The sequence below is a fragment of the Peromyscus leucopus genome, chromosome 7, assembly GCF_004664715.2.
Source record: "Peromyscus leucopus breed LL Stock chromosome 7, UCI_PerLeu_2.1, whole genome shotgun sequence".
Taxonomy (NCBI): Eukaryota; Metazoa; Chordata; class Mammalia; order Rodentia; family Cricetidae; genus Peromyscus; species Peromyscus leucopus.
Window position 1 is genome coordinate 99,529,669 of NC_051069.1, and position 15,747 is coordinate 99,545,415.

General features: G+C 42.6%; 1 protein-coding gene across 23 annotated transcripts in view; it reads left to right on the forward strand.

Moving 5' to 3' along the window:
• Lrrfip2 (LRR binding FLII interacting protein 2) overlaps positions 1-15,747 on the forward strand; it is a 120,108-nt gene that overhangs the window by 86,609 nt on the left and 17,752 nt on the right. For 12 of the 23 annotated variants that reach the window (XM_037207971.1, XM_037207972.1, XM_028860035.2 and 9 more), the window contains 4 exons: positions 7,257-7,349; positions 9,495-9,587; positions 15,066-15,167; positions 15,402-15,540. In XM_037207971.1, the coding sequence (XP_037063866.1) occupies positions 7,257-7,349; positions 9,495-9,587; positions 15,066-15,167; positions 15,402-15,540 (427 nt within the window). The remainder of the gene's footprint in view (positions 1-7,256; positions 7,350-9,494; positions 9,588-15,065; positions 15,168-15,401; positions 15,541-15,747) is intronic. The other 11 variants (XM_037207976.1, XM_028860038.2, XM_037207980.1 and 8 more) reach the window with 2 other exon arrangements.

Consider the following 15,747-nt stretch of genomic DNA (forward strand, 5'->3'; position numbering starts at 1 on the left):
CTTGGTTCAGAAAATCAAAGCCTAGCATTTAAAGAAGATGGGCTTGGTGGGAAACTGCAGAACTGAGTGGTCTGAGAAATTAATTAGTCACTGCCCTATCAATTAACATTTTTTTTTTGTTTTCTGAAGGAACACTTTTATCCTTTTTTAAGTTTTTAAAAATTCGATTACAACTCACGTATTATTCTTTTAATTATGACAATGACATTAATTTGCTTCTTTCCATTTTAAATGGAATGACGTAGAGCTTAGTGAGATAGGGAATTTTTCCTGTGAGCTTCTAAGTTCTCTAAGAGATTACACTTCCAAATAACCAGTTAATTAGTAGCAGCAGTTTAAAGACGTGAGTCAGAAACTGACAGATGTTTTCTTAAGAAGTTGCATACAGATGGAGCACAAAGGCCACCGTCTAAGTGCCAGATCTGCCCCCTTGGGCAACTGCAGCAAAGAAGCTGGCTTCTAGTAAGAGTTGATTGCACCTGGACCTTTTAAAGGGTTGGTGTCTAAGCAGAGAATAAATGGATATTATTGCTAGAGATTAGTTACTGCTGTATTGCCAATATAGGGGAAAAAAAGTAAGAAAACAGTTTAGGAAACATGTATTGGTTGAATTGTTGGAAACAGTCAATTGTACATAGTAAAGGGAATAACAAGTTGTATAAGTGTTTGATGAACTTCCATAGTAATGGTGTCCAGTGTAGGCTCACTGAACTGAATTTACTGCTCAGGTGTGGACATTAGTGACATGTAGGAGAGACTGCAGTTATGAGGACAGGAGATATATGGAACTCAGTTTCCTCTGTCTTTCTGTGATCTACAGCTGTTCTTTAAAGGCCTATTTGAAAATGCTGCTGGGGTGTAGATGTGTGACTATAAGGACTCTTTCATGTTAGGTCAGGATAGGCCTTGAAGAGGATGCTGTGGCGACAGTGAGTGCTTTACTCTTTGGTATTCTGTCCCAGAAACCGGTTTGGAGGTTCTGAATCATCATCTTTGCCTGTTCCAAACTGATGGTACCTCTTGCAATAGAATGCCCATCTGCACAGAACCCATAGAGGCCAGCTTCTCTGAGGTACTGCATTATGGTAGCAGATGCTGAGAGCTCTATACATCAACATTATTAAAGTTGTCACCAACCCTAGAACCCTGAGTTCAGTTCTCAGGACCTGTGTGATGGGTGGATGGAGTGGACCAATTCTATGAGTTGTGCTCTGACCTCCATTTTTTTAAATACACAAATAGTAAATAAATAAATATATGTTTCTTAATACACAAATAGTAAATATATTTATATTGTTTTTTTTTAAATATACAAATAGTAAATATATATAGGTTTTTGGAGACAGGGTTTCTCTGTGTAGCTTTGGGCCTTTCCTAGAACTCACTCTGTAGCCCAGGCTGGCCTCGAACTCATAGAGATCTGCTTGGCTCTGCCTTCTGAGTGCTGAAAAGGCATGCGTCACCACTGCCTGGCATAAATGTATATTTTTAATTTAAAAATGTTTTTAGTTCTTGTTGGTACCATAATAAATGCATCTTTTATTTATTCATTTTCTTTCGGTTTTTGTTTGGAGACAGGCCTCATACACCCAGGCTAGCTTCACACTTGCTAAGTAGCCAAAGATGATCTTGAGCTCCCGTGCCTCTTGCCACACCAGTGCTAGATTTCAGTGGTCACTGCCGTAGCCAGCTTATTGGCTCCGTCTTTAAACATGTCTCCATGTCTGTTAGCAGCAGAGCACTGACTGGGAATGTGTGGAATGTATTCTCAGGGTTGGGGATAGCTGATAGATGCTTGGACACCTGGCACCTGTGTAAGAGCCTGGCAGGGCAGCACATATCTGTGACCATAGTGCCGGGGAGTCACAGATGAGTGGATCCCTGCAGCCCACTGGCCAGCCAGCTAATGCAATCGATGAGCTCCAAGTTCATTAAGAGACTTGTCTCAGCAATAAGGTGAACACCAACTGAGACAGAGCCTGACATTAACCCACGGTCCTCCACATACACATGCACACACACGCAGGTACATCCATTCATACATGTGTACACCACAAACATACAAAAGTATTATTTTCTTAATACTTACTTTAATAAGAAACTAGCTTTCTGACATTTAAAAACATGTTATTCTGTGGTTAAGTATACTTGCTGTTCTTCAAGGGGACCCAAGTTTAGTTACCAGCACCCACATGAGGTAGCTCTCAACTACTTGTAACTCCAGTTTCGCGGTATCTGACACCTGCTTCTGGCCTCTGTAGGTACCGGCATGTGGTACACTTACATGCATACAGATATTCACACATACACACAAAATAAAAATAAGTCTTTAAATTTTTTATTGATTTTGAACACAGAAGAAGTATGAAGAGACTAATGAGTCCATCAGCTTCCCATTGCTACTGTCAACCCATAGTTAGCACACCCTGTCCTTTTCCTGTACTCTATATTAAAGTAAATTCTAGGCATCTAATTTTAGTAATTAATCTTGACAGACTACATATTGAAAAGCATGCAGTAACAAACATTTCAGGGGCTGGAGATGGCTAAGCAGATAAAGCCCTTGTCATACAAACTTGAGGACAGGAGTTTAGATCCCTGGCAACCATGTAAACACCAGGAGAACATGGCAGACCACCTGTAATTCTGGGAGGCAGAGATGGGAGAACTGGAGTAAGCTGAGTAGGGAGACCAGATGAATCAGTGAGCTCTGGGTTCAACGAGAGACTCTGCCTTAATATAAAAGGTGAGAGAATGAATACCTGACATCTGCTGCAGCCTCCGCACACACTTGCCCATCTGACACCTATGAACATGCGCCTGTGCGCTCTCTCTCTCTCTCTCTCTCTCTCTCTCTCTCTCTCTCTCTCTCTCTCCTCTCACACACACACACACACAACCAGTTCACACTTGAAACATTACTATCAACTTCTTTATGTTATATACCCAGTCACTGATAAAATTTTAGTAGTTTTAAAATGCCACATACAGTTCTCCTTTTTTTATACTTAGAAATCAGAAGCTAGCCATGGTTGTGCATATTGTAATCCTAGTACTTGAGAATCTGAGGCAAGAGGATCATGAATTTATGGCTGGCCTTGGTTACACTGAGAACCTTTCTCAAAACAAAACAAACAAAACCAGAAGCTGGTTGTGGTGGCACACATCTTTACTCCTAGTGCTGGGGACACAGAGTCAAGAGGGCATTTGTGAGTTTGAGGCCAGCCAGAGCTGTACAGTGAGACCCTGAGACCTTGTGTCATCCCCTCCCCACCCCACAGCCTCTCCCAGCCACACCCTCCCAGGATCCAGATAAGTTCCACACTTTGAAATGAGTTGCTAAGTTAAGTTCCACACTTTGAAATGAGTTGCTATGTTTTAAGACTCATAGTTAATAGGTTCCCTTTCCTCCCTCCCTCATCCAGTGTAGATATTGAGGAAATTTGATTGCCTGTCCCAAGGCTTGCTGTTCTGAAAGACATTGCCTCCTCATTCCAGGGCATCGTTCTTGGGCCCCAGCTCTTTAGTTCCTGTGAGCAGGCTCTTGTTGTAGGGATGTCACCGTATGTAAAGGGAGCCTGCTCTAGGAGTGTGGTTCTCCCTACAGAGCCCCCAAGCTGGTTGTCGTTCCAGGGTATCTGATGCCCTCTCCTGGCCTCCACAGTCACCAAGCGAGTGATGCACAGACATCTATGCAGGCAAAACACCCATACACATAAAATTTAAAAAATGATCCAATTCATATACAGCTTCCCATTTAAAGTCTATGATTCAGTGGAGTTTAGGATATTCACATAAATGTGCTTCTATCACACCCACAGAGAGTATTTTCATTCTCCCAAGTAGAAGCTGAATACTCCTTACCCATCATTCTCCTGTGCTTGATCCCCTGGCTTCAAGTAACCACTAACCTTTGTATCTGTGTAAATTTCCCCATTCCAGACTTTGATATTAACAAAATCATAAAAGGAACTTGTTCATGATTGTCATCTTACACCTAGTGTAGTAATCCCAAGTCACCCATGCTGCAGCACACACAGAAGTTCTTCATTTCTTTTGATGGCTTGCCTGTTAATATTCCATTGTTAGGGTAGCCACATGTGTTGAGAGGTCCAGCAGCATTAATTGATATTTGGGTTGTTGTTCCCTTTGGCCTTTATAAAAAAGGCTGACATGAACATCGTGTACTTTTGTGTGGACACTGTTTTCCTTTGTCTAGATACATAGGAGTGGGATTGTTGGGTCCTCTAGCCACGCACGAACTGTGTGAGGCAGAGCAGACTTCCAAAGCAGTGTCAGCGTTTCAGTGCATTTCACTGACTGCACTCTTTGTTCACAGCCTCTCCAGTGTTTACTAACGTCTGCCTGCCACGTCTAGTCATCGTAGTGGCTTTGATCTGCATTTCTCTGATAAAACTAAGGGTTTCTAGTATCTTTTCATGGCCTTATGGTTTATCTTGAAATTGCCCATTTTAAAATTTTTATTATTGTTATAAAACTATATTTCAGATATAAGTCACTTACCAGATAAATGATTTACAGGTATCTTCCACCATTTCTGTGGTTCTTTTTAACTTCTTATTCTTTGTTTATTAGCTTACAGACATCTTTTTTTTGTCTTTTTATCTTTAAAGAGGATCTTCATTTTTATTACCTAGATAGATAATTTGCATAGTTTTGGAAGTCAAGATAAAGACTCCTTTGCCTTTATAGTTTCAAAATAAGGAGTTGTTATGCCCTCACAGTGACCAGTCGTCTTCATCAAAAGTATCTTTATGAAGTTGAATTCAGTGTTGGGTTTGACAGCTTTTGTTCCTTTTGATGCTCAGATTTTACCACTTCTGGCTATTGTGAGCCTCTTTTGGGCTGATTCTCAAGTTCTTTGGGAGGCTCACTGAGAGCCTCCATGCTTTCTGACAGAAGAACATGCTTTGGCCTTATCTTTGGATCCATCCTTTGTCCAAGCAGTCCTCCATCTCTTCCCACAGGCCTGGCCTGCTCTTGCTGCTCAGTCGATCACTTCATAGGCCCCTTAGTGGAAATAATGTATGTGGGGTTTTTTGTTTGCTTATATGACAAAATACATTGTGCTGTGATGGATCAAGTTTATATTTATGACTCTAGGGATTGTCCTCAGTCCCTCTGTTCTCCATCTCCTTTGTGCCACACTGCAACGTCTAATTCTTACTGCTTTATTCCAGGTCACTGAACAGAGCAAGACTAGGTCACACCAGTGTAGTTATGAAAGGAGTCATAGTGTTTGGCTTGGCCTTTTGGTTTGGCTTGGTTTTACCCTGGGACAGAGGCTATGCATAGTCAAAATATGATTTATATATATATATTTATTTTTATATATTTATATATATATATATATATATATATATTTTTTTTTTTTATTTTTTTTTTTTTTTGGTTTTTCGAGACAGGGTTTCTCTGTGTAGCTTTGCGCCTTTCCTGGAACTCACTTGGTAGCCCAGGCTGGCCTCTAACTCACAGAGATCCGCCTGGCTCTGCCTGCCGAGTGCTGGGATTAAAGGCGTGCGCCACCACCGCCCGGCCAAAATATGTTTTTTAAAAGTTACTTGGAATAGTTTAATTTAAAAAAAGAAAACTTTTATTATGGTAAAAATCACACCACAATAAATTTACCATTTTAGCCATTTTAAAGGGTGTCATTCACAGTGGGATGTTATATATATTTATATTGTGTGTGAAATCTGTACATTTTATCTTACAAAAGTAAACTCTAAACAGTTAAATAAATAGGAACATTTGGCCCTTTCCCAGGCCCTTAGCAGCCCCCATCCTGCCTTCTTCAGTCTGTGACTGACTTATAATACTTACATGTAGTCCAGTGCTCATGATAAGAGTTCCTTCTCTCAAAGGCTGAACACTGTTCCCCGGGGCTCTGCTGCACTTTACCCATCCACTCCTCTTTGCCAGGTATTTGGGTTGTTTCTAATAGAAACTGGGCTTTAAATTGCCTGACTTAGGTAAAAATAGGTAGATATGAAGTCAAAGGAAATGAATTCAGTTTATCTTTCTTCTTATCCTCATTTTCCTCTTTCTTTGGAGGAATTCTTTTTTATTTTACTTCTATTTTTCAAAAGATTCTTTCCTTTTATTTTGTGCATGTCTGTGTGCCACATGCATGCCTGGTGCTTGTGTAGGTCAGAGGAAGGAATTGAATCCTCTGGAACTAGAGTTAGAGATGGCTGGGAGCCACCACGTGGGTGCTGGGAACCAAACTCAGGTCCTCTGCAAGAGCAGCGAGTGCTCTTACCCGCTGAGTGATCTCTCCAGCCCCAGGAAGTTCTTTTTAAGTTTAGTGAGTCATCCTTTATTTTTATAAGCCAAGAAGATATGTTAGCCAATGTTGATTAAAAACACACACAGCATTTGAAATGCATCTAAACACATGTGTTTGTGGCCCTCCTTTCTTAGAAAATAGCAGCCCACTGTAAATGCTGTTCTGCTTGTGACACACAGACCTTCACTCCTTCCAGCTCTGGCTACCCCTCTGTGCAGACACTGCTCCACTAGCTCCCAGTTCGCGGACGTGCTTGCTGTCCAGAAGTCAGCCGGCACAACAAGGAGCTGCTTGGATAGTTCTGTGGTTTTAGCAGTGTGTCTGTGACAGAGAGCCATGGCGGGTGGATCCACGGAATTCTTTTGTAAGCCACGGGTGGCGGCACATGGGAGCTACTGTGTGTCTCTCCCTTGAGCATGTTTGACAATGGAGCTGTCCCTGTCTCGTTTCCTGGGCTTTAGCCTGGTTTTCCATGTTGTCAGTGGTTTGTGTTCTTGTTGTTATTTTATTATCTTATTTTAGGAGTTCTCCAAATGGAAAAATAGCAATAAATCTTTGTCCCAGAATATAAATTATAATTTCTTGTGTAGCTTGTCATTCCTCTCTTTACTTTGTGGTAACTTTTGCTATTCTAAAAATTGTAATTTTTATGTGGTCTCTTACCCCACTTACCCTTTACTGGTTTTGGATAGTGGAATCATTTAAAATAGTTTCCTTTACTCTGCAGTTACTCATTTTTAAGAAGTACCTACAAGTTGCTGTCCCTTCTGCTGCCTTTCTTGCCCTCATCAAACAGGATGGAGATGTAGAGTGTGACCCTTTCTACCAAATGCAAGTCATCCATGCAGGCCTGGGTCTGGAAGCCAGACTTGGTCTCGGTGCTAAATTACATGTGTTTGGCTTTGTAGCCCTTGACTTTATAACAATATCATTTGCTTAATAACAGGAGTTAGAAAGGCAGAAACATATGTGCAGTGTGCTGCAGCATAAAATGGATGAACTCAAAGAAGGCCTTCGGCAGAGAGACGAGCTCATTGAGGTATGTATTTGAACTGTGGAAATACTTAATTTTGAAAAATAGATGAATTGGATAGGGTGGTGGTGTGTTTGTTGGGAGAATATTACAATGCTGTAAAGCAGTGGTTCTCAACTTTCCTAATGCTGCGACCCTTTACTATAGTTCCTTATGTTGTGGTGACCCTCAACCATAAAATTATTTCATTGCTACTTCATAACTGTAATTTTCTACTGTAATATAAATATCTGTGCTTTCTGATGGTCTTAGGCAACCCCCGTGAAAGGGTCTCTTAATCCCCAAAGGGGTCCAAACCTACAGGTTGAGAATTGCTGCTATAAAGAGTTTACTTATGTAAACAGTTGTCTCTCTCAAAAATTTTCCAACATGAAATATAAAGGCAAGTTTAAAGAGTGAATGCTCACACATTCTGTAAAATCCCCCCTTTAATAGCAGAATTTTTGACCAGTATCTTGTATTCTTAAGCACTTTCCCCTGAAGATATCATGAGATGCTGGAAAAGGAAGCATTATAGGGTCTATTCTTTGGGTCCTAGTGCATGGCATCCTGTAGGACGTGATTCTTGAGGAGTAAGAATCTTGATCTCCACTCCAGTTGATGCATTTGAGGTAGCTGAAGAAAAGGAAGTTGTCAGGTCTTCCCCATGTGTGACAGCACCTCAGCTGTCTGTGGGGGAGAAGCTCTGCACCACACTCCAGCATCCCAGGGTTAAGGATGGTGGTCTGCAGCAGCGCAGTACGTGCACCACCCCTGCTGTGGTTAACTGCCTCAGTTTTCATTGTTAACATAAATGATAATTGCATTATTATTGTATTAGGAAGTACACAGGAGAGGATAAATATAAGGCTGGAATTCTGTAATTTATCACCATGTTTTCTTGAAAAACAAGCCTAGGGTGCTAGGTACAAACTTTGAAAGCCTTAGTCTTTTTGGGCTTGCAATTACTACCTTTCAATATCAGTAGCTATTGGTCATGGATGGCTGAAAACTGAGTATCACACATAATGCCATTGGGTCTCCAGAATGAAGATTTGCACAATCAAGTGGAGAGTGTGTGAGTGGGAACATGTTGCTGGTAATTTGTCAGTGACAAATGGGGAACACGGTAAGAGGTCCAGGATAGGCACTTGCTCTGGTTGCCTTTCTGTTGCTGTGGTAACACCCATGGCCAAAAGCACTTAGGTGGAAAACGGATTTATTTCATATATTTTCAGGTCACAGTCCATCACTGAGGGAAGTCAGGGCAGGCACCTGAAGGCAGGCCTGTTTGCTGTTCCACACAGCATTATCTCCAACTAGGGAGCTCACTCAGAGCCAAGGAAGTGCACAAGAAACCATGGCTAGCTCACTGACTGGCTGAGGCTTACACTCCTCATACAGCTTCCTTATACAGCCCAGGACCATCTGCCCAGCCAGTGAAGAGTGGACTGGGCCTCTCACATCAGTTAGCAATCAAGACAATCCCTCACAGACATGCTCCAGCCCTGATAAAGACAGTTATTTGCCTGAGGCTTTTCCCCCAGAGGATTCTAGGCTGTGTCTGTGCTAACTAGGATGCCATCATTACCCATCAGAAGACTAGTTTGAGAGCTGCTAAAAACTCATGTTTCTCTTACAGTTCATGATATTCTTGATATTTCAGCCAACAGAAAACCAGAGTGATCAAGCTGAAGATATATCTGTCCTTTTTTTAGTTCTGCTTTACCAAACACCATTCAAGTCTTCAGCTTGCTTTCTGTGGTAAAGGATCATTTGTTCACAAGTAAACTCAAGTTTCCTTTGGCAAATACAAGCGGTTCCGTGTTTGGGTAGAAAGGGACGCACACCAAGGAGTGCTGTGTGTAGGCAGGACCGCAGCTGGCCAGCTGCCTCAGCTGCTGTTGGGACAGTTAGTTTGTCCCAGGACCCTTTCAGACATTTGCCTGCCCCCTTTTCTTGTGCTGGTGCTGGAACCAAGGCCAGTGCACACTCAGCACACTCTCAGCTTGTCCCACTGCCTCCCTTGTTTACTGTTGGACAAGGCAGTGAGACACTGGCTGTCACCCCCCCCCCTTTTAAAATTCATCTGCCTCCTTCTCATTCTGTTTTCCTTCTTCTAATGTCCTTGCTTTTTCTTTCTGCTTTTATTATTTCCTTCCCCTTCTTCAGGAGAATCAGCGCCTCCAGCAGAAAGTAGATACCATGACAAAAGAGGTGTTTGACCTCCAAGAGACCCTGCTTTGGAAAGATAAAACAATTGGGGTATGAGAGATGGGGCTTTGGAGAAGTCCATTCCTGAGGAATAGACCAAGAAAGTGTAGACAATAGGAATAAACAGAAGACAGAGACTTCCCTAGGAAACCTGGTAGTGTGCCTAGAGAGAACTGCTCTTTCCAGACTCCATTCTTGTGATGCTCAGAAATAGAAACCTTTAAAAGAAGTGTTCTTTATTCTCCAAGGATTCTTATCCCAGAGCATCTAATTCAAATTCTGTGGGTAGCTGGCTATTTTACCTTACAGAAGTATGGATTAAAAAGAAGTTAGAGGTGGAGGTAGGGAAAACGTTATCATGTAAATTGTTGGTGAATAAAGTAGGAGGAGATTACAGGTCAGTTTAGTGATGGAAATGGATAGGAATGTAAGATCACAGGGCTGCCAAACTGTGCCACCATCTCTAATTATAACCCAGCACTCCCCAGTTGGGGCCTGGTAGGGAAAACACCCTCACTACTGCTCTGTGTAGCATTGCAGGTACACTCTAACCATGCTGAAGGGTAGCAAAACTAGTCACATCTCTAGTTCCATAGGGCAGAAATGTAAAGAACTAAAGGTATTTTTAGATACTTTTCTGAAGCTTAAGTTACCAAATTTCCAAAATTCCGCCAACAATTAGAAAATCTTCCCAGGGGACATTCTGATTGTGAATTACTTAATTTATATACATTTTTTCCTTGGAAAAGTGAACTGATATGGGGGAGTGGGCACACAGAGTAGGCAGTTTGTGGAGGAAAAGTTAAAAATGTGGAGGAAAAGTTAAAAATGTACATCTTGCCTGGGATGGCCATCTCATGAGGCAGGGAGGCCTGGGACTTCTCATTTGTATAGCTTTCTTAGCATTTTAAACTGGTTGTCTTGGACTAGCTTAGTAGCTAGAGTAAAACCACACACCCCCTAAAGGAGCTCATTAAAACAGACCTTGGTTTCCTACTAGAAAGACATGCCAGTGCTGGTTGTAGTGGCACATGCCTTTGATCCCAGAATTAGGAGAAAGGCAGGTAGGTGGATCTCGTGAGTTCTAGGCTAGCCTGGTCTATGTATTGAGTTCTAGGCCAGCCAGGGTTACACAGTGTGACCTGTCTCAAAAAGAAAAAAAAAAGAAAGAAATGTATAAATATACATGCTGATGGCTAAGCTGTAAATTACTTGGCTTTTAATTGTCTGAAGTTTTCTATAAGATGTATTTAACTTTTATTTTTGGTTGTGAGCCTAGCCTTTAACGGCTGAGCCATCTCTCCAGCCCAAGATGTATTTAACTTTTAAAGAGTAAACTTTTACAAACTGCTGAGATAGCTCAGTGGTAGAGGGCTTGTTTTCCAAGTGTGATGATTGATTTGGATTTCCAGAACCCACCTGAAGGTGGGAGGAGAGAGGAAAGTCCACAAGTGGTCCTCCACCTCTACTGTGTGGGTGTGCCTACTCATACATCATATACATACTAAGACTGTTTTGGAAAAATTAAATGTTTATTTTGAGGAAAATTAAGATTCACATACAAATGTATGAAATGATACCAAGATATCCCCACATACCCTTTGCTCTAGAATGTCACATCTTGCAATGCTGTATGTAATACAGTGTTACAGCCAGGACGGGTCTGTGGTGCAGTGAAGATAAAGCGCTTCCTCTTCTCCTTTTTATAGATACTCTTCCTACTCCTGACCTCCAGCCCTCAGAGCCACTCTGTCATTTTGCCATTTTAAGAATGGTGTAGCTGGGCGGTGGTGGCACATGCCTTTAATTAATCCCAACATTTGGGAGGCAGAGGCAGGTGGATCTTTGAGTTCAAGGACAGCCTGGTCTACAGAGTTCCAAACAGCTAGGACTATACAAAGAACCCTGTCTCAAAAACAAACAAACAAAAGGAATGTTGTATAAATAGAAACTAACAGTGTATTATATATTTGGACTTAGATTGTTTTCATTCAGCATAACTCAAAAAGTTTATCTAATTTTAAAAGTAGTTTATACTTCCTTTAGCTTTTCTTTGTGTTTATTACAAATAATGATCTACCATCTTAACAGTTGGACAGTTCAGTGAAGTTAAATTCACCTGTATTGCTGTGCACTGTCCCCATCCTGTCCAGCTAATGGAACCCACTAAGCAATGCCATCCACCTCACCCCTGTCGACTTCCGCTCCACTCTGTCTCCAGGTTAATACTCTAGGTTCCTCAATGAGGTGGACTCATATAGCACTTTATAGCTACTTTATGACAGGAGCACAATATCCTAGAGCTTTAGAGCTTCATCATCAGCATTGAAGGATGTGTCAGAATGAAGTGTGTGTGTGTGATATCTTACTATGTGTAGTTCAGGCTGACCCTTCCATTTCCTCCTAAGTTCTGGGGTTCCAGGCATTCTTTACTTACACTCAGCAAATATCCTTACTTTTTGAAACTGAATGGACAAATGTGTCACATTTATCTCTCTCTCTCTCTTTTTTTAAATTTTTCGAGACAGGGTTTCTCTGTGTATTTTGGTGCCAGTCCTGGATCTTGCTCTGTAGACCAGGCTGGCCTCGAACTCACAGAGACCTGGCTCTGCCTTCCAAGTGCTGGCATCAAAGGCCTGCACCACCACCGCCCGGCCACATTTATGTCTTAATTGATGCCTGGGTAGCAGCGTCCACCCCTGGCTGTTATGAATATGCTGCTGTGCATATGTTGTCCAAGTATCTTATTCGTGCTCTGTTTTAAGTTATTTGGGGTGTAAATTGCTAAGTGGAATTGCTAAGTCATTTAGGAACTTTAAAATGCCATTCTGTATTCTGTAGCACATTCCTCTCAGCGATGAGCAAAGGATAGAATTCCTCCACTTCTTCACCAACACTTGTTACTTCTCTGTCTGGTGTTGTTATGTCATCTGTTTTTGCCTTTTCCAGTCTAAGGAAGAGAACCCAGGAACTCACACCTGATAGGCAAATGCTCTACTCCTGAGCTCCATCGCTAGACACGTTTTTTTTTTTTTTTTTTTTTTTGAGACAGAGTCTGTGTATACCAGGCTGAATCCACCATACCCAGCTTCTCTTTTACTTCCAAAGGACTTGCTTTCAGTACCTAATGTATCACTCATCTCCAGGTTCATTTTCAAGAATAAAATCTAATAACTTAATCAAGAAACAGGTCCCAGGTGGAAACTGAATTTTCTCTCACTTTTCCTGGGTGACATCAGTTCTTTATCACTAGCTTCTTGCAGGTCTCTCTAGGTACTCAATGTTGAATAGAGTAGTGCACATAAAGGCCAGGGCTCTGGGCCAGCCCGGCATCCGTTAATTCTCATTCTCAATAACTGCAGTTATTGAACCTGGTGCCTAGCATTTTAGCCTCTTCCACATCTCTGTTTGGCTTTTTGATGCTAAAATTGGATTATTTAGATCTCTGCAGGGATGTCCTTGTTATCTTTAGAAATGTGTTGCCCAGGTCACTGCTGCCTGCAGCAGGGCGGTGGCTGTGTGGCCAGGCGGCCCCAGGACTGCAGATCTAGAGCACACGTTCCACCCAACTAGAAAGGTGTTTCAGTAGCTCCCAAGCTTTGTGGTGAAATGAACAAATACACAGGCTATATTTTATTTTCCTAACTGTAATTATGGGGAGATGAAATTTTAAAATCTAGAAATAAAACAAGAACCCAGTACCATAATTGTGTAAGGAGGCACAAAAGCCTCATACTAGTGTTTGCTAGAATTCTTGAGATTGGTCTATTCCTGAGAGGTCTTTTGTAGTCAGTGGGATTATTGACACAGCATATCATGAAAGTGACCGCCTCCTCAGCTTCATGTTGTGATTGTAACACAACTGCATGGCATGCTTTTGTGACACACATCTAACCTGTGGTGCAGGTGACTGCCATGTCCATAACACACATCTAACATCACCCATGTGGTTTGGGTGACTGCCTGCAGAGAAGAAATGCTCCTGTGCTTGTTCCAATGTTCATTTGCTGGTAAGGTGGTTAGGTAATTGGAGATCCATTAGATGTGCGAGTTTCCACCACTATAGAAAGGAAGTTAGGGATTGACATTACAGTGTGAAAAATGAGGAGAGGGCCTGCCTAAGGGGTATATCCCCGGCATTCTGTGGGGTGACCGTGAAGGAGAAGGCAGACCGTATGCAAGGTGTTAGGACCAAATGAACTGGACTCATTTCTCCCCTGGAGCCACTGTAACTTTGGACAGGGAGATGATAAGTGCCCTCCAGGAGGCACAGGGCACGGCTTCCCCACCGGATCACAGTGTCTGCTGTCACAGCGGTGCAGCACAATGCGGGTGCTGTCACGCTTACTTGTTTCCAGTTTGGTCACAGAATAGGATTATAGTGGTTTTTATAAAAATTACTCAATCAGTGCCAGGCATGCAGACATGTGCCTGTTAACCCCACTGTAGGACCAGGAGTTCAAGGTCAACCTTGACTACATAGCAAGTTGAAGGCCAGCCTAGGCAATATGAGACCCTCTAGAGATTCAGCAACAAGGACAACCACTAAACACTTTCTAGCCATTAGTAACTAAGCAGTTGACCTACTTCTTGACCTGGTGATCAAAGTTACAGCTTACCTTATTGGGTTAATGCTGGAGAAAACATTAAATCAGGAGAAATAAATAGCGGAAGGGTCCTGGTAGAGACAGCCCTGCCGCCAGGTGACCAGGCGCCTGCTTTCTTCTTCGTGTGTGAACGTGGTTTCCCATTCACTGTTGATGGTAGAGTGGCTTCCCTCTTCTGCCTGTGCTGCTGTCCTGAAAGCTCTGCAGGAAGCAGGGAGGCTCCCGAGGAAGGCCACCTGCCCTCCCAGCCCTCCGTGCCGCCTGTCAGTGCGAGCAGTACTCCAAGCCAGTGGGCCTCCCGAGGGTGCCACTGCTAGGCCTCCTGTTTGCCAGATGGGTGGATTCTGATAGACTTGAAACTCCGGACCCACTCACTTCATCAGCATAAACGAATTTTTATCAGAAAACCAATTAACATAAGTAGGTTGTAGAGAATTCCTTTGGAGCTGAGCTGTCTTGGGCCAGGTGGTAACTGAGTATCTTGCTAACACTGGAGAACAAGCAGCCAGCCAGTATTTAAATAACTTATCCAGACTTGCTCTTTTTCCCAAACCATCTTCATTTTTAACAATCAAGCATATTCTTAACTAAACTACTTCTGTTAAAGATGAAATAAAATGTGTTGGGTTGTTGTTGTTGTTGTTGTTCACCAAATGAAAATGTACTGAGGAAATTATGCAGGAAATTTTTGTGTGTAAAGATGATCTTCATGTGATGAGCATGTCTTCCAAGTTCATGCATGAGGGCTCTTCTCTGTTTAAGCCATTCTGCTGCTGTGCACACAGGCTGCTCCCTCCCTGCCTGGCCGCTGTCTCCACTTCTAACCTTCTGCTTGTAGGCCTCACCTGCTTACTGGATTAGTCACCTTTCTCTTGCTCTTTTTCTGTGCTGTTCTTTCCCTTGCTACCCTGCCTAAACCCAGGCCCTAGAGAAACAGAAGGAACACATTACCTGCCTCAGGAATGAGCGAGATGTGCTCAGAGAGGAGCTGGCTGACCTGCAGGAGACAGTGAGGACGGCAGAGGTACGTCGGCCTGGGCCTTCTTCCCCTGCTCTTGCCTTAGTTCTTTGCTGCCCATAAACAACAGCCTTGATACGATGGTGGATTGAGCTAGTTCTTCCACAAAGGTATATCACATAACTAATCTAACTAGTTTTTACCCATGACAAACAAACATTGTTGCAGAGATGCCTCAACAGAGCTTACAGTTTCTGTGTGGATTACTGCTTGTAATGGTAGGTTTTTTCTTCCCCACAGAAACATGGCTTAGTTATAATCCCAGACAGCACTCCCAATGGTGATGTCAATCATGATGCACCTGTTGTGGTTGGAGCCATTACTGCTGTGTCTCAGGAAGCTGCTCAGGTCTTGGAGTCAGCAGGAGAAGGGCCACTAGGTAAGACACTGCTTGGTATTCCGTTTTGGATTGATGTTGGACTTCAAGCCCAGGGTAGGGGTCGGGGGCAGTATATGGCTCTTTAGACAAGAATCTGGACACATTGTCTCTGACATTCTTGATCTTGGGGAAGCAGAGACGGAGTCATCGTGTGGGTTAGCACTGATGGGTCAGCACATTGCAGGTGTATACACATCGCCTTTCACC